Genomic DNA, 23,023 nt, shown 5'->3' with positions numbered 1-23,023 from the left:
TGATCTACTGTGAAATTTCACAAGCAGGGAAATTCAGGAGACAACCTAATAAGAGAGCACGGAATGCTATTTAAGCTACCACAAAGTGTTAAGATTTTATCTTTCTAACATCTGAGAAAGAATGGTGTAAATTATTTGCCGTACCAGCATGAAATTACAGCTTTCTGTAGCATAAAATCTTAAACGACGCGATGAGGCCAGAGCATTGTGTTGTGTGGTTGACATCCTGTTGGAAAAAATCCAAACAATATTTCTCTTCTTTGCTCAGCAAAACCATTACGTTGATTGAATCGGAGCCAATATGTACACTCGTGAGCTATCTTGCCTTAATTTAGCTGGGACAGAACTGTATTTGCAATTCTATAGATAAGCTACAGCAAGGGCCTCATCTTAAAGTTGCTATTTTAGGGGTTGTAAGTCTACGTGAAACTGGCCGTCTGGAAACGTTGTTCTGATTCTGAGGACAGGATAAGCCTTCCCACAGAAAATTTGGTGAAGTAAAAATGGCACTATCTTTGCTTGGGAGAAAAATAGAATAATGCCTTTAGATACTTATATATATTTTCTAACATCTCTAGACCAGAATTCCAGTAAGAACTCAGCTTGATTATTCAGGCTAAGAAATTGGAAAGAAAATTACTAGACTTCAACGTTTACTGATATACTCTCATTCCTGAAGCAAATACACATCTAAGATTTATTTAGCCCTTCACCCTGGGTGCCGACATTAAATCCTGAAGGAAACCTCCATTTGACTTAGCATAGGAACCCTCTTAAATTACTATTTGTTACTGTTCAAGCCTACAGAAATCTTGTTAACTGTGTGTTACAGCAGAATCGAGCCACAGATTCTTTATACTCTGTTAATATAAATGTTATCAATGTCTATCTTCATGTGACAGGCCGTTTACAAGCAAATAAATGCTAAAACAAATACAAAGTCATAAATATACACTCAGGTGACTATGTCAACACATCTTACTGGCGGCCACATGCTATTTCAGGAAAGGTACTAGGGAAAATACACAATAGTATATGGGTCTTCAACTAAATCAGAGTCCCAGGAAACCTCTGTCAGCTAATCCAAAATTAATCATTTACATTACAGTAAAATGCTGCCCCTTCATCTAAACACTAATGAGCTTCTGGTAGCTTACACAACTGTCAAACCTCTGACTCTCATAAGACATTTCCAGAGGGCAAGGTCAGCTGGAGAGATTAACAACTAATCCATTAATCCACCAGTTTCATACCAATCCATTGTGGAGGTCCTTGCAGGAAAAACTGGGCACAGTGACACCCCACATATTTTATGGATTCCAGACTTCTCCTGAGTGTATATAGTCAAATTAATATTGAATAAACATGCAGAAGAGAATAGCACATGAACCACTGAAATTATTTTCTGCCTTTAAATAAAACCAAACTGCAGTGAACCAAAAGCTTTACATACTTTAGAATATGGAAATAACCTATCAACAACAGTAAGAGAACATTCTGGGAAGTCATGGCAGTGGCCTTGCTAGGAGTTTTTATTCTCTTTCATGAGAGCTGTGCTGAGTGTCTTAAGTTATGTATTAGAATAAATAGGAAAATAAACTGTTCAATAAATACAGCATTAAAAATTATCAATTTTTACTCTGTGTGCCCTATGAAAAATATTAGATTGCAGAAAGTCTGGTACTCTTAGCAAACATTCATTAGTTAATACAATAACACATGTTGTATATTGCATATTGATATATGTCTGGCACTTGATTTGCACACAGAGAAGTAACAAGAATAGACCCATCACGAGCACGTGGAGTCCAGGTATCTTAGTGACGGTACAAGTGAAACGTATCGGATCAGCCTGTGCACCCGCCATACGTCATAAACTGATAAATATACTCACATACTCATAGCTTTCACCTATTTTGTCAACTTACATGATGCACCTTCAAGTATTAAAAGGGGCTTCCACTTGTATTTACACCTGTAGTAAACAGCAATCCCAACTGTAGCTATTTGCAGGCACTACTATAATAAAATGATAGAATTGGCTTAAAGATGCATACATTGCTCTTTACAGCATTTTTCTTCCTTTTCGTTACGATGAAGAACACCTTCATATTCATGACTTTACAGAGTAAAATAAATAATAAAACTCAATTGCATCATGTCCTTTACACTGCTTTAACAACAGGTGAGTGTGAGGTACTTTGTGAAAGCCTAAATATGTGAGACTTCATCCTAATTCATATCATAAATTACTGACAAACACAAACCAAATAATCTGTTAACACGAACCGCTATTAGACGTCGCAATCTTGTTAGCATTTAGCATTATCTAGAAAGAAGAGCCATAGGCATATTGTATAAACTGGTTTCACTCCTCACACAGCCCAGGAGGCTGCCGGCCACCTCTGCCACATCCATCACCTCTCTTGGTGACTGCCCTGTAGATCTCCAGATCCACCTTTTTGCTCTTCTTGAAGCCAGGATGAACATTTGCTTGCTTCCAGTCCTCAGCAACCTCCCATGGTTGCCATGACCTCTCAAAGAGAAGTGAGAGAGCCCTTGTCATGGAGTAACCCCCAAACCACCCCAAGCAAATAATAAGCTTAAAATAACTTTAATTTAGTGCCAAAACCAAACAACAGACTGAAACCAAACAACAGAAACCAGTGTAAGTTGGGCGTAATCCAAAATCAGTCAGCACTCCAGCAACATTTGATAAACTGCAGGTTCGATGTACCAGTTGGGGATATTATTACTTTACAACTCAAAAGAGGCCACCTCACTCCAGGGTACCCAGAAGAAATAATCACTCGCCCAGGGTGGGCAAGGGCTCACTTAGGGATATATCCAGAAGAAAAACACTCACCAAGGAGCAGGTGAGGGCTCTCAGTCTTGGGGAATCTCCTCAGATGGCGTCCCTGATCTCAGAGGAGGGCTCTGTTCACAGTCTCATTGCTCTGAGAATACCATTCCAACTGGGACTTCAGCGGGGCCCGTTTTAAATTCAGGTTGGACGCAGCTGTGGTCGTTAGGAGCATGCGCCAGAAGCTTCCGTGGCTCTGGGCATCTCATTGGCTGAGCACTCTGTCTATTGATCGAGACTATCAATCTGTTGATGGACCCTCCATTCCTGCCCTGCCAGCTGGGGCATTCACAGGTGTTCCCTATCAGATCCTAGACTCATGTGTGTCCAGTGTGTTTAGATGTTCCTGAGCTGATCCTCTTCCACCAAGGCTGTTTTCCTTGCTCCTGACTTTTCCACTGGACTCTAAGACCTGTGATTGCTGAGGTCAATCAGCAGACTGCCCAGGGGAAAAAAAAAAACATAGAAGTGAAGAAGGCATCAAGTGCTTTGGCCTTTTCTGTGTCCATTGTCACCAAGCCCCTATTTCATGTGGCAGTGGGCCCACATTTGTCCTGGTTTCTATTTTGTTCATGATATACCTACAGAAGTGCTTCTTGTTGTGCTTCACATTCCTTGCTATCTTCAACTCAAGATGGGCTTTGGCTTTCCTAATCTCACCCCTGCACATTGTTTCTATAATATATTCCGGCAGGGTCACCTGTTCCTGCTTCCCCCTCTCATATGCTTCCTTTTTATTTTTGGTCATCTGTGTAAGCTTTGTCACTCCTGCTTGACTTTCTGCTCACTGGGATGGACCATCCTTGAGCTTGGAGGAAGCAAACCTTGAAAATCACCAGTACTCCCTGACCGCCATTCATTCCAGGACCATATTTCATGGGATTTTTTCAAGCAAGTTCCTGAACAGGACAAAAACTGCTCTTCTGAACTTCAGGCTTATGATTCTACTGTTTCCTCCTCTCAGGATCTTGAACACCACCATCCCACAGTCATTGCAGGCAAAGCTGCCCCCAACCTTCACGTCCCTCACCACTTCTCCCTTGTTTGCACATATCAGGTCCAGCAAAGAGCTTCCCCTTGTCAGCTCCTCTCCTGGCTGTGTCAGGAAGCATCTTTAAAATAACCCAATAACACTGTGGCCCTAAAGAATAACCACATCGATAAAAGAGCTCCTTCAACAACAGAAGAGGAAAGGAATAAACAAACCTGTGCATTTTATTAGTATTGAGGCACAGACCCACTACAATTGGCTAAATAGTACTTTTTTATTTTTATTGTTTTTTTTTTTTTACTAAAAAGCAACATATAAAAACCATATAAAAAAGCTGATAGGTCAATTAGCTATAAATACAAAACATTCACAAACAGTTTTTAAAAAGTAGAGCAGCCTGTTTTGGACATCTAACTACATATAACTTCATATTTATGGCCCAGTTCACTCAAGATCATAAGAACGGATTTGTTTTCCGTACTATAACTGCTTTCTGCACAAGGATCCAACACAATGGCTGCTCTTGGGTTTATGAATTACCATAGATGAAGATGCACGTGACTGACAAGACACAGGTCTCTTCTTCTTCATGGTAGGAACATTGTCTTCCTTTGGAGGAGGCACATGTACAGGTTTCCAAGGAATGGGGTTACAATATGCTGGAGCTGGATACAAATTTCCATTAGCACACCCTGAAACATTTAAAAAATACACAATAACTAAAAAGGAATACTTACACTACAAGCTTTACAGTGCAAGCAGTAATAATAATCATCTGGACTAAGAGACACAACAGCATCTTCAGAGGATGACAGCACAGGCATGTCACACAATTGAAATGAATCAAAGTAATGAATCTTCCACCTTTTTTATATACTAATAAATGCCATAAATCTTCATCTCTATTGAAAAAAACAGGAAGGTCAAATGCTGTGAAACATTCAGAATGCTCAGTCCTTTGTATATCTAAAAGCTGTATGTCTACAAACTGGTTGCTCTGCATTATTTCAAAGCATTTATAACTTCCTGTCACCAAATATGCGAAGCTCACACATTTTTCCATCTTTAACTGTTATTCTTCATTTTTTTTGAGGAGACAAATACAGTAATTATCCACATACACATTAATAATCTAGGGTCCATAAGTCAATATCAGAAAACCTAAAATGCAACAGAAGGAACATGTTGCCCTCTCAGTCATTTGTCTGTAGTGAAATTTCAGTGCATATATCATATGGTTGGGTAAAACAAAGTCTGTAATATATTGTATTGCATGAACGCAATTGAGTATATAAATGCTTTTCAAAAATCACTTGAACAAGTAATTGCAGCTGTTGGGAAGTAATTAAAGTCCACAAAAGACCCCACAAAGGTAAAAAGTATCACCATCTACAAATGGATGTAAGCAAAGGAGCAAGGGTTGTTCACCTGCTCTATACATTTGCTTAAATCTTCAAAGCCTGGACTTCAGGTCCTAAAGTATTTTCTGTTGCTAATTCAAATAATAATAATTTTAATTCTATGAAAACAATAAAGACAAAAGTGTATCTGTGTATATATATATATATATATATACATATATACACACATATATATTTAAACAAAATTTAATTATTTTACATTGATTAGAGGGAAGGAACCACAACCCTAACTCACTACATACGTGCAGTAGGAGTACAAACCTGTAGACTTCCCACATGGGAAGCCATAACCATTTAAAACAGGACGTGGTTTACTTCTGGCATTATGTAGCCATTCCTTAAAGATCTTCTCCGATCTCTCTTTCTTTTCCTGTAGTTCAGCTTCCTTTTCTTTTTCTTTCTCCTAAAAATTAAAAAAAAAAAAAATCTAAGATATAACAAAGCGCTCTCCAATATACACAAAATTGTAAATAAATCTTTTGCAGATTCCAAGATTGCTGAATATATTTCCAATACAAGTGTTTAAGCATGGTAGCTGGATTTAAACTCAGTTTAATTGGTAAGAACCTATGTAATGAAGATGTAACTACAAGAATGCACATGTTTTAAGTCTGTCTGATGACTTGAATTTTCTTGGGTTTCAGGCTCCTTGTGCTGTGCAATGCAGCAGCTCAGCAGAGACCCAGAATCAGTTTGTTAAGCAGGAAATAAACACCACCAGTACAGAATATTTAAGCCTGTTTCAATTATATGGGAAATTTTGAAAGACTGCAAAATTAACGTCACTAAGGCCTGAAAATTGATCTGATACAGGTAACAGTGTTTCAAAGTTCATCTGAATGAATTATTATATATACTTGTGAAATACTTACAAATGGGTTCTGCACTTTAAGAACTGCTGCAATTACAGAGGGAATATAGATAAATTTCTCTCATCACAATCCTTCCCCACACTTAGCTACAATAGTGTAGCACTCCTATGATATTACATATTCTACTGCAAAAGGATACTGTAATGTTAATTAAAAGACAACCAATCAACTTCACAGATAAGACATCTGGTCATACATTTCATAGTTTTCAGGCATAGTCATTACCAATCTGTGATATTTCAGAGGAATTCTGGATGATTCCTGCAAGTGTAGCCTTGATAGAGCATTTGTTCTAGCGAACCAGAGGACCTCAAAGCCTGTACTTTGGGAAGCTTACACTAAGTGAGAGGTCTCGTGAAGCTCAATATAAAAACAGATAGGTGATTAAATAATATAACATTAAAATTAGAACTCCTAGCATTAGATTGTTATGGACAGATATGAAGAAAACTGTTTTTAATTAAAAATATGTGCAAGTATAATAACACTAGTGATCCTGGGAAAAAATCCACATAATGCCACCTATTTTGTGTCTGGGTCACCATGCAACACACTGAGTAACAAAGGTCCACTGGGTGGATTGTATTTCCCTTATCGTACCACAACCGCAGTGGGTTTGCAAAGACTATTAACCAAAATGCATTAATATGCCCCTTGCTTTGCTGACCATACTTTGAAGTCTTCAATGCACTAACACTACAACATTTGCAAGTTCCTCCCATGTACAACACTGCCATCTGACATATTCTAATCAATTTAATCAACCAATATATTAAATATAAGTTACAGATTAGGTAACTCCATCCAAATAAATGATTAGTTGATTAATACCTTCTCTTTCTTCTTCTTTTCCGCCTCTTCAGCTCTCTTCTTCTTTAACCATTCTTTATACTTTACTTCAGCCTTTTCCTGTAGCTGCATTTTTTCTAGTTCCCTTGTGGCTTTTTCAGCCATTTCTTTGCTCAACTTTCGTTCCCTTTCTCTTCTTTCCTACATGAAACAGAATAGAAACTTTTCAGTATATTTCAATGGGCAAATCTTTTGAGGAATACACTTAATTTTCTTACATAATTACAAATTGCAATTTGTAGAATCATATTTTAAGCTCTTTGAAAACAGAACCTATTAATCACTAAATTCCAGATAAAGTAGTTTTAAACAGATAAACTTGTCACAAAACATGGTAAATAATTTACTTTCAGGACTCCTCATGCTATTAATTTTGCAACTTTTTTATTTATTCAGACATTTTTTTAAAACACTTCAGACACTTCTTAATATTTCTAAGACTAAAAACCTTTCTGAAGACTGTAATTAAAAGGCAGGGAAGCTTCTTAAATTATATATCCTTAATCACAATACTTCAGATGAGTTTAGCTATTATCTAGGCTGATCCAAAGTTAAATTAGGTCCTGTGTAAACCGTGATATACCACACACACTACCATGTGAAGTTTTACTTGCAGTGAGACATCCTTACGAGGGGGAGACTCCCCACAGAACTGCAGACTTTGCAGCTGCCTGGAAATTATTCTGCAGACAGATCAGCAACTCTCCCTCTTTTTTCCTGCACAGACCAGCTTTTCGTTCATAAAATTAGTGTGCACTGCATTCCCAGCTGCTTTAATAACCTGCTTCATATCAAACTCCTGTCACCCTGCTCTTCCCAGCATCCCCCTATCCTCATTACTTTCCCTTATACAAGTCTATCAAAAATGCTAGGAATGTGTATTTAATGTACACATTCCTCAATCCTCCTTCCATTCTTCTTCCACGTATACATGAGGGGAGGGAAATTTCTAATTTGTTTATGCTTGGTGCAGTCAGATTGGGTTTTAAAAATTCTCTTTGATCTTGTGTTCGAAACAGACATGATCTATTCACCGAACTGAATTTCCATACGCTTTAAAATATGATTACAGGTACTACATAAATTAAGATATTGATTGTAAAACATCCAGTTACTCATTGGAAAAAAGGCTTGTTCTCCCACCACCCCACCCAAACACATTGTTAAGGAGAAAGGATACGAATCTGCCCTGTGGGTTCATCACTCTGGGCTGTGATCCTGATCCTGTTAAACCTCAGAACCCAATGAAGCCCAGGTCAGGTCAGCATTGGAAAATTCCCACCCAAACCAAATCCAGCCGTCCCACAAAGCAGCGATGGTGACTCAGTTGGCAGCATGTGTCGCACTGAGTCAATACCAACCCACGGTTTCATCAGCAGAACTACTGACTTTTCAAGAAAAATCAGACCTACGTGTATGGGGAGAATCATCTAGTGAATTTTAAACTTGAAGAAGCATCCCACTTTCTTCCTGACAGAAGACAGAAACATTAAATAATTTTTCCAAGCAGAAAAAAGCCCATTTGACATTGAAAAAGAGACACTATATCCAACTAGAAGCAAATTAATAAAGTAGATATTTCTGTATGTTCATATCAATGATTAAATGAGAGGCTGGAATAGGTAAGACACAGAGCAGCTTTCTGTTCTTCATTTTCTATGTAGAGTGTCACTGAATAGAAATATTCCCAGATATTCATGTTGTGGTTTATATTTTTAAGATTGTTCTCACAGCAATCCTTCCCCATTTTCTGCTCTTCAGCATGTGACATTTTTCTTTTCATAGATAAGTGATGGTTCTATTTCACAGCTGTTTGCTCTGACATCTTAGCTACCATATTCTAGCATCATTTTATACTGACTGATGGCAAAATATAGGAAAAGTCCACACTGCCAACATCGGAACATACACCCAAATTTCCTCGTTTATCCTCATAATAATCCTGAACGTCAATCACATTTAGCAGCCTCAGAAATCTGAGTTGTTCGGCCAATTGTTATTATCTTTGCAATTGAGCCCTAGCTCACCAAGCCGAGCCCACAGAAATATCTCTTCAATCTCTTCTGAATCAGCATGTGAAAAGAAGAAGAGGCTGAAAGGAGGTCAGTGAACCAACAGGGAGCTGCAGTTGTCTACCAGCAGGCAGGTTTGCAATGATTTACTGCTCAAGCTGACACAAGTCCAAGCAGAGCCCACTGCAGCCTAGTAATTGAAGAATTTTAAGGTGGTTACACACATGGATCTTTCTCCCAAACTGTTCCTTTGACATGGGTACTCAATATACATGACAAAGTCTTAATGCACTTTGTCCCTGAACACTCTCAGGGTCTTCAGAAGAACGCACACGCCATGAATGCTGCCGAAATACACAAGTGCTTGTATTTTAATCACCTGTCACCCTGAATTCCTCCTCCATAAGTCTATCTAAAAGCCATTCTAACACTAACCATGAGGAATCAGTTCATTCTACTTACAGAAATCTAAAAGTAAGTCTAGATGCAATTAAGATTCTAGTACAACCTAAAATTATAAACATGGCAGTGGCCATGCACAACCTCACAGAAAACTTTTGAGTAAAGTCACATCAGCACTGTACTAAAGAGGGAAAAAAAAAGAGCCTGTTTTGTAAAGTATTCCAGGTCTAGATGCTGAAAAACTCACAATAGACAGAAAAAAACCAAACAAAAATAACCCCAAATGAACAAACAAAACAAAAACATCAAAACAAACAAACAATCTTATGAAATTAAGCCCAGAGTCACAAAAAAGTTTAGATATGTAAAGGCAGACTCTGGCATGTAAACAGAATATTTAAAGTTTTAAATCCAAGCTGGTTTTCAAGATTGGAAAGTATTTATTCTAGATATTTAAGCTTCCCTAACAAATATGTTTCTTGAAAGGGTTCAGACTTGAGAAAGGTGAACATCTCAGCATCTCTTTCAAGTCTAAACTGTCAGCAAAAACCAGAGCACATCAGGTTCTACACAAATGCAGCATCAACCACTGCTTTGACTCAGGACAATTCAGCTGTTAGAACATTAACGTAGGAGAGGGAAGATCCAGATTTCATCCCCCCTCTGCCTGGGAGGATTCAAACTAACATGTCCCACAGTGGGGAGAAGATTCCATCAGTCAGGCTGTGGGCTGGGACGACAGGATTTTCCACCCCTTCTCTTGAAGCCATACCACTCCTCACTAAATAATTAACAATTCCTTGGATGAAAGAAAGAAAGCATGAGCATGTGTGACTTTTTAACTTGAAAGTCATGCTCAAACTGCTGAACAATCTGTGTTCTCTATTAACAATGGTGAGATAAAATATGCATTAAAAAAAAAAGGCTTCGGAGTAAGAGTTGGAACCTTCTCATAAAGTCTGTCAGTCAACAGCAAATTAAATTGTAAGAACAAAATTTTCAATGAAAAAGCATCAAAACAGGATTTTCCCATCCTGCACCTGTTTTCCATTAAAATTATATTTTTCAGTAAGTAATGGGGACTTACTGAAAGAAAAAATGAACAAAAATAAAAGCTGAACGAAGTTCACAATTAATGCTTGCTTTACCCATATTTAGTTTTAAGAAAAAAAATGAAAAGCGATGCCTTATTCTCTATTCAACAACACAGAACATATTAGAAATGCTACAGTCCAATTAAGATTGGCATTAGAATAATAAGTTTCTCCAGTGTAAAATGTGTAACTTTGCTGCTTGTGTTCTTTGCTAGATATGTTATTAATATAGCATAAAGTATTATATGTAAGACTAAGACAAGGATGTTAACAACATGAGCTACAGAATTCTAAGAATGAAGCAGCTTTGCAGAGTCAATACAGGTGGATTAAATATGACTGGAAGATACCATATTAAATAGAGCATAGAGGGCGGAGTGCACTGTGCTAGTGTTAATTTTTAAAATATTTAATCAAAAAGCTGTTGTCATCAGGCCGGGCCTTGAATCCTCATATTTTATTCAGCATTAATTCATAAGAGGTTCTGAGTGTTACGACAAAGTTCTAAACACTCACAGCAATTTACAGACACTTCACAGTTTATGCAGGCACAATGCATTTCTCAAAGCCTTTGGTACTTCAACTTGAAGGCAATTAATCAGTAATTCAGCCATTACATGTACCTTACTTAAGTGCTCAACCCCATAGTTTTTGATAGGAATGAAAGAGACTCCACAGCTCAGGATCAAAAGTTCATGTAAAATAGGAAAAGGAAAAAAACTTGCTCCTGTCAACAAGAAGCTTCCTATTCTAGGGCAAAACATTAGGAAATAAGTCATATACACCTGGGGTTCTTCAGATACAGTCTTGTAAACACAGTGCTCTTGATAGGCGGGCAAGCCTTAAATGCAAATTATGCTTAGAAACTACAAGTAGGCAGGGGTTGGGGCCCTGTTTACGTGAAGATAACAACACTTCATGTGAAACTACGTAAACCTCCATAGTCCAAACCATCCTCAGTTCTTTAGAGAAATACCAGTAAGAGGACACTGAATAAAGGAAGAACAGGAGCCTGGAAAGACAAAGGGTTTTTAAACTAAACTCTACCTCATTCTTGGGAGATGAGTTGGTAAGGGTAAAGTCCTGGAAGAATGCTACACGTCTTGAATTGATTAAGTCAAGGGCAAATGAGGGAAAAAACAAACAGGTTTCAGACAGCAGCTTACATATTTTCCAGAACAGAACAGAAGCTTTTCACTAGCATCTCCAGAAACTTCCACTGAGTAGAACACAGTAAGTTATCAGGCAGTAGAACCAGTGCCTGGTCACACCGTGACGGAACTTGGAATTGAACGATACTGGACAAACTCTGAATAGTGGTGGTCTGCAAAGGAAACGCTACAAAAGAAAGTATGAATGAGTGATCAACTCTGAACATCTCTGACCTCACCTATTGCTTTTTGTTTTGCATATTTTTATACCCAGCCAGAGTTTTGTTGTCCCATATTAATCCATCAGAATTTAGATGAGAGAGAAAAGTCCTTGGAAGGAACCAGAAATGCGATTCCCAAATATTTTGAAGATATTACGCAGTTATTTCTTCCTTCTTGAACTGTAACTTACCCAGGTCTGAAAATACCTACCATCTACAGCCTGCCAAGGCAAACGGTCACAAAACTCTCATTTATTAAGCAAGAACATATTTGACAAGATAAAAGGATGCTACTATGGAGAGGAGATTTTCAAAATGTATCACACAAGTAGGTCCTGCAATCCAAATAATTCCAAGATACAGTCTGGGGGGGGCAGGGGTGCGGGTGGTGGTGTTTGTCTTTTTTAAACTTCAGTGGTGAAGAACAATGACTGAAGTTAACTGATCTGTTCACTATCTACAAGGAGTCAGTATACAAACATGAAATGATAGACTTCAAAAGTCTCTTTTTTTTAATGATAAATTCTAGCCATTCTCTACCTGTTGGTTTTATTTTCAATAACAAACTTCATTGCACTGAGCATGTGTCCTTTCTTGCTCTCTGCCCACCCCCCAAAAGAAACATATAAAGTTCCAGAATTAAGAGACACAGAGAAAATAAGCTTTCACAAACATTAATTCTAACCTGAAGAAATGAGACAGTAGTTAAGTTTTCACTACCTATTCAGGATTTAGTTCGGTGATGAGATGGGAACCAAGGATGTCAATTCCTTTCTTTTTAAGCTTCACAGTTCAGCTATGAGCTGCCTCCACAGAGCTCCCTACCAAGTTGAAGTCTAAATACAGCAATTAGCAATCAAGCAAACGTCGTAACATTCCAGACGGATTAAGACGGATTCTGATGGCTTTGCTGATGTCTGTTTGGTTCTGCATGCCACTCAAGTCAAGGCTACTTTAATAATGAGAACATGACACTGAACACCAGATTTGCTTGCTCAGCATTTCTAATCATGCCCACCTAATTTTAATCAATAAATCTAACATTAACTCAGAACTGGCTACATACAAAATCATGTTGGGTTCAAGCAGATTTTCCTCTGGAATCAAAAGAACCTTGGGAGATAATTTAGAGCTAAAATACTTTGACTTATATTCCTGTGACTTGTTAAAAAAGAAGAGCTCTATTACAAGTCAAGTGAGACTATTTTTGTCCAGGAGAGATCTGGTATCTTACCGAAAATTGTAAAGGCACTTGTATCCTGTAGAACCAGGATAGCACCTAAGAGTTGAATTCATTAAGTTCTTAATTCCTAGTGAGTTGCAAAATTTTGCCATATTTGCATGAACATATTTCATGGTTTAGAACGTACTTTGACAGCTCATATTTCAAAATATTACTTCTAGCTCATTTACAACCTTTAAAAATCAAAAAAGCTATTTACATAGAAGAGTATTAAATGGTTATGATTCCTTCATTTTCAGAAATAGTTTATGTAAAATGATTTGAAGCATAAAAAAACTTCACAGCATATAGATTTAAATATGTATTTAAAAATAAAAAATGAAACTGCCAGTGAACAAAAAGAGCATTCAAGCTTTGCTTCCTAATCTGACCCTAAAGGGCTATATTTCACAGTAAGAACATCACCACTGACATTGTCATGCAACAAAGCGCAAGAAAACTGGCTTGGCATACAGAAAACCAGCAGAATTCTCCCATGCACATACAAACGCCCTAATTCTGACAAAAATGTCTCTCGCATTCACAGTATGAAGATTCTCCTGGTGCTGGATGCTCAAGAAGAAGGAAAAAGTTCTATGTATGCTCAACCAGGCCTTACTTCCTTCAGCAGTCCAGTATCCAGCAGTGGGACAGGACAGAGACTCTGGGAGATCTGAGATCCAAGCCTCAAAGTACCATCTCCTGTCAAGTAAAGCATTTTCTGCAGTCCACACACAGGAGCTCAGAATCAGGAACTGGATATGAAAAAGGTGGGTTCTTAATGTGTATTTCAGTGCAAGTTTTGCCTCATTTTTTGATGCTTCCAGGAGAAAATGAAGTGAGCTTTCCCAAATATGTACACATGCGCCCCAAGAAAATCATAGCAACTGTCAGTGCTCATGGATCTAACCTTAAACTTCATGTGAAATCTTCATGTGATTTTAAACAACTTCTTAGTCACCTAACTGACATTTATCCTCCAGTCTGTGTACAGATCCACAGATAATCTTGTTTAAACTCGAAATGGTAAGATCTATGCAGTTAATATCCTAAAGACAGCTAAGCTTTTAAGTCCAGTTTGTTGTTGATTTGAGTGTGGTTTACAGAAAAGACGAGCCAGTGAATCATCTGATTTAAATGAAAATCAGATTACTTTTGGTAAAAGCTTGGGACACGGCCTAAAGATGACCTTATCCTTCCAAAACATAATATGATAAAGTCCAGACACAAATATGTTTTTTTCCCTTGTCCTTTTGGCTGATGTGATTACCACAAAAGAGACCTCCTGTTCCCACTGACAATAGAATAGTTGTTAATCAGTAAATCCACAAAGACAAAGGTCTTTGGAGGACAGAAACAGGTAGAAGTTTGCAGAAGTTGGAAGGCAGAGGAATGGGAGGTGGCAGGAGAGAGAACAAGAACTTTAAACTGTGAACAATTTTAACAGGCAGTCCAAACTCTTTCAAGCCAATGAATAGTCACAGACACCTATAATTTAATTTGCATTTTAGAAGAGAAAAATAGCATTGTTTCTGTTGAATAATAAATGTACTTTTCGCTGTGTAGTTTAATAAGGAAAGAACCTTCCTACAGCATAATAAACACTTAAGGCAGCATTGGTTTTGGGGCAGCTTCATGCCAATCATCCAGTTACCATTAAGACTAAGAGCAATTAGGTTAGATCCAAGCACAGGTCATTCTGGCAGTTCTGGACTGAATCTGAAGGAGGAGTTCTGCAATAGTGAAGACAAACATATGAGGTCTGGATATCTAGCCCAGTTGGTGCCATTGTGGTATTTTTAATCCATTTTCATCTGATTTTATTCAGAACCAGAAGTACAGAACAGTAAGCAACTGACATTGCTATAGACTATAAGACAACGAATGCATGTGCCCACAAACTACCAAGGACTCAACAAGCCCGAGCCTCACAAACATTCCCATTTTGCCATCCAGTACACGTGGCTGCTTTGTGTGACACAGAGCTGTACGCTGCCCACTGAGGTCAGGATTGTGTCTCCTGACCCTGGACTCAGGCATCCCGCTCAATAGAACTTAAAAAAAAATGTTGATCCCTCTCAGAAATGACTTTTTGGATGAAGGAATTCCCAACTGCTAACTGTGGTATACTGAGAATTTCCTGAATCTGGCCTCGCACCTCAATTATCCCTCTAAACTCTACCGTACTATTTGCCTGTCCACAATGGTACTTAACTAAATTCTTCTTCGGGCTCTACTTGCTGTACGAGACATTGCAGTTAGTTAAGACGTATGTTTTACCCAAAATGCTTGGGCATTGACCCTAAGAAGTCAGAAAGAGCAGGGTGTACTGCAGACCAGAGCCCCAGCTATAATTAGAAGAAGGCTAATATAGGATAATTGTCAGTTATCTGGCTACTCAGCAAACAAATCTCTTTATACCTTAGAAAAACAAAACAAAACAAAACACAACAAAACACTAAACCAACAGTCTTGGAAAAATGTTTCACTATGTTGGAGTGGTTTTATAATTTTCAATTAAAACAGCCGTTCATTCAGCAAACTAAAAATAAGGTTGTTCAAACAGTCTGTGGAAATTTTACATAGGTTTACTTCAGTATGGTATGTGCGAGAATATTTGCAGCTAAAGCAATGTTTACCTCTTCTCTTTTTTTCTCTACCCATTCCTTGTGTTTCTCTTCAGCTATCCTTTTCCTCCTTTCACGTTCTTGCTTTTGCTTCATCTTCTCGAGCTGTGTATTCATTTCCTAATTAAAGAAAAAGTGTACATCTTAAATCTGCGGGGATCATCTGCACCAATACACTCAACACTGGAAAGAGTGCTGCAGTTAACGCAATGTATGCATTCCAGTTTGAAATTTTTCCTTCATTAGGAGTTTGGAAAAGATGAGTGACAACACAAATATAATGAAACACAATCAATGGAAATGTATGATTTTTAGAATATGAACTGAAAATAATTATGTTAATTGGGCTTTGGAAACAATTCCATGTAAAAACACATTCCTCAGCTTATTTAAATGCCCTTTCAGTCAGTGGAATCTTAATTTGCAGCAGAAGTTTTCTACAGTACTTAAAATTTACACAGTGTACTGCTCTGTACTCAGGAAGGCATCAAAAGCTAAGTGAAGTATTACTTGTGATTTTTAGTACCAGAACTACAGGAACTTCAGGGCTTAACACAAAGCTTATTAAAGACAAAATTATCACAGATTTTAGCAAATATTGAAACAGGAGTTTTATCCTGAAGAGAAGAAATTCTGAAGTATCTTTATAGCACATACAGTATACATACAATCACTTATAGCTCTCCAAAGAAATTAATTGATAAAGAAAAAACATGACTAAGATGACAATTTGAGATGTCTAGCTTCTCTAACAGTAGCATCAGCAAAAGGTGCTATTTTTCAATGAAAATTCATACCTTCAAACACAGATAGATGAAATTATTTCCATGACACTGATTTTATGGTCCCTATGCTGTAGTCTCAGAGAGAATCCCATTTTCTTGTGATACTGAGTTTGAATTTATTAAGACATCAAGAAAAAAGAAGAGCCTATAGAGAGCTCAAAGAAAACACTCACAATACAGGTATAGTCTGAAAATACAGTTGTTGCTGTACTGAGGCAAAGTTAGAGCAACTAACACCTGCTTGAGTTCTGAGACATTTGGGTTGCAGGGATCCTGGCTTCTGTAAAAGGGGATGGCACCATCAGAACCTCTGAAGGTTCTGTCTAACCTCTGAAGGAACTATCGCTCCAAATGTCCCTCCACATTTCCAGTGTTCAGGGCAGACTTGCTGCTGCTGTCAGTAAAAGACCTGGGGCTTCACAGCTGTTTCTTAGATACTTTTTATACATAAATGTAATAATACATTTTTATATCACAATCACATGTTTTATTCTCTTCTGGCATATTACAAAAAGGTTGATTGTATTTTTTCTCCTGATATAAACTATTTGAGTTGCCATCTAATGTTTTGAAAATCCTACAAATTAAAAATAAACGCTTACTTATTCCACCAATTTCTACAGGGCTTTAAGTAATGCTTGTCCCATGACCACTCTCAACACACATTTAAGAGAGGCACCTTCTAGATCACATTTAGTACTATACAAATGCTATTGTGCGATACACAGAATAAATTTCTTTGGTTCTTCATCAAGACCACATGAGAAGTCCACACACAAATCTCATTTTCTACATGACACCAGAAATTATTTTGGCTCATTTTTTGTACTTAAAAATCAAAATAGGGATAGACAATAACCAAACTGGAATCTAAAGTGAAAGTCATGAAGTGTGTGGTGAATATGAATGGATCAGAACATATTCCTCCAGTTTAGCAAAAGATTTTGGTGTTAAGCTGACCACTAAAAGACTGTTCCAGAACCTTCCAGAGGTGGGTGTTTTATAAACAGCATGAGGTAGCCCACGTAAAAAAACTGTATGTTTTATTCACGTTACAGATGAGGTGAAGCACAGGAAGTTTAGAACGTTGCTCAAGGTCAAATAGTAAATCAGTAACTAAAGTGAGAAGTGATCTAACTTTGATGTGATTGTTCTAACCACCACCCAATACTTACAATTTGATTTTATACAATAGTCTCATTTAATCAACTGCAACTACAAACATATTAATCAAGGAAAGATATAGCATTCTCAATTCTGCCCCAGTATTCGACAACTGTTCATTTGCAAAGGGGCAAAAGATAGAAGGAGAGAAAAATAACTGCTGGGGCAGGGGAATCTCTCCTGGGAAAGGACACCAAACAGTTGTATAATTACACACTAAATGGGTAACGACACTACGGCGCATATCTAATCAAGTAGTCTGTCATACTTACACCCAGCACATGCCCTGTCATGTTTTACTACCTACATGCAGGCGTATGCACCCATGATCAAAATCAAGGTACCAACTATATAAATGTTTTAATCCTTTAAACTCGAACCCTTACCTCAGAGATTGAAAAGCACAATATTATACAGCGCCACTTCAGCAAAGTACAGCATTTAGCTACACAGAATGCATGTAGCATGAATCATGTCAGCATTGTCAAACACAAACACTGTGGAAGCCCAAGACACTAAAAAAAGTGGACAAAACCACTTGAGTTTCCTCAACCAAAACAAGACAATCCTGTGTTTTGGTGCTTGCTGTCTTCTATTAGACTTAATGGAACGTTAATTGAATGTATTCACCTCTGCAGCTCTAGCTTGTAAGCGGGCACGTAGCTCCTTCTCTTTTCCAATGAACCATTCTTCCCATGGTGAAAGGTTATCTTTCAAAGGTGACTCTTTTTCTCCCCCTGCTATTTCAGAGTCTTCAGACTTCCTGAATTAAAAATGAGAAATGTGAAAGAATATTATCTATAATATATTTGATTGAAAAGTTAAGTAGCGCTACTGCCTTGAAAAACAACATTTCTTTTACGGTATATTGTGACAACAATTACATTATTTTTCTACTTGCTTAGTAACCTCCAGAATGATAAATAACATTTATAGAGTACATCTGACCACCCCCCCTTTATATTTTACCAATGAAATTCTAGCTTGTTAGTGAAACTATAGAACAGACTCAAACATTACCTTTTATGAACTAAACAAAAACTAACACCAGATACACCAAAGTGCCACCCGCTCTCTCACATATGGAAAGCGAGGAAAATCAGAAATTTTACAAACACATCCTGCCCTTGGTCTAACTGAGAGGCCCCATGTATCAAGTGGCCTTTAGCTTGAGCAAAGGATAATCAAGACTATTTTTTCTTCTTTTGAGTCCTATAGAATTGGATTCATGATATCAAGCAACCTCAGCATTAAGAATCCATTCACTCCAATAGGTAAAGTTTTCCTTCCACAGGAAACATACTTAAGATACATGGCTTGTGTACAACACTTGTTATTATACAAGGTTCTGTCAGACTTAATAGGATACCTTGCATAACTCATAACTTCTTCACTCATTAATAATTCAAGAATCCTAGCCCCAGGCCAGAAATATCATTTATAATATTCTATACATGTACTACCTCATAAGTAAGACAGTATATCAGGCTCTAAGCCAACAAAAATTGAAAATACGCCAATAGATTTCTTTGTAAGATTTCTTCTACCTTATACAGAATTTTTTATAAACAAAGCAGTGAAACTAGACTTCACATCAGTATTTTATAGGGACATATAGGCTCTAGAAATACCTGCCTATCTACATACTTCACTACAGTGAGTAATTCTGTTTGCTGAATACAAGCTACAGAAGAGGCATCCAAACAAGCATATTATACTAACACTCCTGAAATACCTCTTTTAAGCATGAGATATCTGTTTCTATCAATACAGAAATATTATGTGCTCACAGGGAACGGCGTTGCAAAACATCTTACATCCCAGTAATCTTTAGAACCTATTTCTGTGATGCAAAGCATTTGGGGACAATGTCAACGCAAGGAGTTTTGTCCTACTCTTCTTCATTTTTGTTCCCCGCGTGGGTGTGCACCAACATACTGTTCATGCTGCGACATGTCCAGGGGAACTGATTCACGCTGAAACTACCCTGGAAAGGGGGTGTTTTCCCCACACAGAATCAGCTCCCAAACCTCTTTACACTGTGCTGGCACAGAGATGTAGCACAACGGGACAGACAGGACACCCTGACACACAGACAACGCATGGACAGGAGCAAAACAGGCCAAGCAACGCCCAGGCCCAGAAGTGCCCAACACCTTCTGCTGCACCCCAGGCCATTTACAGCTTTAACACACACCAAAATTTAACAGAGACGGTTTTTAAACAGGTACACGTAATAAGGGATGCAACTTAAGAATGCCTAATAACACATCCTGTTAGAAAATAACTCTCTGAAACATTATTAAAGATAAAGATAAAAGTATTATGCATTCAAATTCAGGAAACCAACACAACTTTGTCCAGACTTGACATTTTGGGCAGGGAAACTTCCTCAACACATTCTTTTGCTATGCGCGATTTGCATTATGGTACTTTGTACTAGAATAGCACTGACATGTTAGATCAACCTGAGAAAAAGTGCTAGGAGAAGGAATGAATTCAGAAAAAAGTATTTACTATGTGTTTTCTTGTATCGGTGATTACGAAGTTCAAGCTGTCTCAAAAAATAATTCACAGTGATAAACTAAACGCTTACTGTATACAAGTAAGAAATAACAGAAAATGAAGTTTAAGCATAGGAAAACACAAACTGAATATGAAGAATTGTTGAACACTTATCCTCTTCTGCAGTACTGTGTCTAAAGCTCTCAGACTGCACCGCAGCACAGACTGGAACCCAGCCTTCCCAGTGGCATCCCAGCCCCAGCCGCACTCTCCCTGGCACAGTGATCACGTATTTTGAGCCACACAGACCTTGAATTTCATGGGACAATTTTCTGAAACACTAGCACACTCACAACTATGACCTTCCTCAGAAGAAATAAAATAACAGACTTCTCAAAGCACCACATTCTCAAGCGCACATTTGTAGTTAAGCATCTTAAATCAAATTAGACACGGTTGGCATCAGAACTGAAGTCTGATTAATAGAAAACACTGAGATTATCGTTCACCATATAGTCACTTAAGTCATGCCATCAAACGTTAACACTGATCCATAATGAAAGTATGAAAATGCCTAACATCATTTCACAAGGCCTTGTTTTCAGCTCTTCTCTTTTGCAAATACTGTACTTCCCACGTTAAAAGTCTGCCTCCAGCTAATTTTTGTGCAGTTTTAAGAGAACAACAACAACAAAAAGACTCTTTGAGAGTGTGTGCATATGTGGGAGGGGTAGTGGCTGCACAAGGAGTGTTTTTTATTATTATACCTTTGAGACATTGGCAGTTATATGCGGAAGCTGCTGTATGAACATTTGGTAGACACTTATTAGAACACAGCAGCAGCATTATTCAGATGCAGTGTATGCATGAGTGAAGTTATATTGTGCCTGCAGAGTTTAATAAGATTGTTCCAGCTCATTCCCTAACAGAGGCTGCCTTCAGTTACACCTTCCCGCTGCAGGGAATACTGCAGCAACAGACCCCAAAACTGACAGCTGCTTCAAGCATAGTGTCAAGCTGCAAAGACACATAATAGTTTGAAATGAGTGCTACAGAACTTCAAAGAGGTGAAGAGAATTGGATATCGGGAAGAAGTAAAAGGAGAGGCAACAGAAAACCTGGAACAGGAGTGATCATAAACAGGCTAATATCCTTCTCACTCTAAAGCAGGGGTGCTAAACTCATTTTCACCGGGGGGCACATCAGCCTCACAGTTGCCTGAATGTGATTTTAGGGCTCCTGCATTTATACAGTCCTAAAATTACACTCAGCCTTTGAAGGCAACTGTGAAGCTAATGCAGCCCCTGGTGAAAATAAGTTTGACACCCCTGCTCTAAAGTTTCTATTTCTGATTACATTTAAACACTTTCCTTGGACTTTTAGCAACTTTTTCAAGAAACGCATGTAAGAAAAGTTCATGGTGGCCCATACTCCTCCAGTTCATCTTGGGAGGGGTGCACTGATCTCCATGGGAGTTTGAGAACCGCACTGGAACGCTGCACTCCCATGGGGCTGACATGTCCCTCCCTTACCCACCACCACTTGCTGTTGGATGTAACTGTCTTGCTGCTTACATCCCCCATAAGTTACTGCATGGATCTGCAGACTCCCCATTGCAAAGGTCATACTCCAGAACGAGACACACGCTCCCTGCTCTTCTCTCTTCTATTTTAAAGGGAAGAATAAGAAGAATTTATTCTCCTGTCAAGCAGAGGAGATCCCAAGGGAAAGAAGACATATTAAGTTCACATATAAATAACAGTGGATGAAATTAAGACACAGGAAGAACTGTGTGATGCGCACACACACAAAACTGACTTTGGACGTAGCAAAATAGCCCTTTAGTCTCTTAAGAATGTTTGAAAAGCTGACAGGAACGGCTGAAGCTTTTTAACTTGCAAAGACCCTGAGGTCCAGGTCAACAGCTTACAGATACTCTACAAACCCAAGAAAATACTAAACTGCCCACAGAAAAGATTGCCATAACCTGCAAACTCCCAAAATATCCGAAAAGTGAAGGAGGTGCCTAAAGCTGTTACCTATATAAATAAAATTATGTTTAGAGGAAATAATCGTTAAGCCTCAGGCGCAGGGAGGCTAGGCCGAAGTCCGGCCCCTCAGGCCGGGCCCAGCCGCCGGGGTTACCTATGGCCTCACCGGCTCCGGGAGCCCGCCGCCCGCTCCTCCTCATCCTCCAGGCCGCTCGGGGAGCTGGGGCGAGACGCGGAGGAGCAGCCGGAGGGACTGAGGGGCTCCTCGCCCTCGGAGCTGGCGGAGGACGGCGGGCTGAGGCGGGCGGCCCTCCTCCTCCTGCCCTGGGGCCGGGCGCCGCTGCTCATCCCGACGGTTAACGGCAGATAACGGCGGTTAACGGCCTCCTCGGCCCTCCCGTCACCACATGCGCGGAACGACCCGCTCTCCCGGCGGCCCCCGCGGCTTCTCCCCGCCCCCGCCGCCGCCGCCATGGCAACCGGAACGCCGCGCCAGCCAATCGCCTCGCCCGCCGATCGCCGCGCTAGTCCGCAGCACGCGCCGCGCCCCGCCCCTCCCGCCTGACGGCCTCGTCCCTGTGCCCGCCCCGCGGGAGCGTTGAGGGAACGACTAGGGGGCACCCCGGGAAAATGGGGGATCGGAACCACGGGAAAGTGGGGGATCGGAACCGCGGGAAAATGGGGGATCGGAACCACGGGAAAGTGGGGGATCGGAACCCCGGGAAAATGGGGGGTCGGAACCGGCGGCCACTGGGTGTGTGTGGCCCGGTGAGGTCCTCCCAGTACACGCTGTGCCAGGACGAGGGAGGAACTGCGGCACCGGGAGAACAGCAGGCCCTGCAACAGCTCCCCA

At 39.3% G+C, this 23,023-nt stretch overlaps 1 protein-coding gene across 1 annotated transcript; it reads right to left on the bottom strand.

Annotated features, from left to right (window-relative positions):
* Positions 1-4,052: 4,052 nt before the first annotated feature.
* On the bottom strand, positions 4,053-22,659 carry CCDC34 (coiled-coil domain containing 34). Its single transcript, XM_005499394.4, has 6 exons — positions 22,337-22,659; positions 18,305-18,437; positions 15,738-15,845; positions 6,979-7,137; positions 5,537-5,678; positions 4,053-4,546 (listed from the first exon to the last, which is right to left on the bottom strand). Exons 1-6 carry the CDS (start codon positions 22,642-22,644, stop codon positions 4,335-4,337), a joined length of 1,062 nt encoding a protein of 353 aa, XP_005499451.4. The 5' UTR covers positions 22,645-22,659; the 3' UTR covers positions 4,053-4,334.
* Positions 22,660-23,023: the final 364 nt, after the last annotated feature.

Source organism: Columba livia, chromosome 5, assembly GCF_036013475.1.
Source record: "Columba livia isolate bColLiv1 breed racing homer chromosome 5, bColLiv1.pat.W.v2, whole genome shotgun sequence".
Classification (NCBI taxonomy): Eukaryota; Metazoa; Chordata; class Aves; order Columbiformes; family Columbidae; genus Columba; species Columba livia.
The sequence above is the reverse complement of the archived record's forward strand: the minus strand, read 5'-3'. Positions and strand labels throughout refer to the sequence as shown.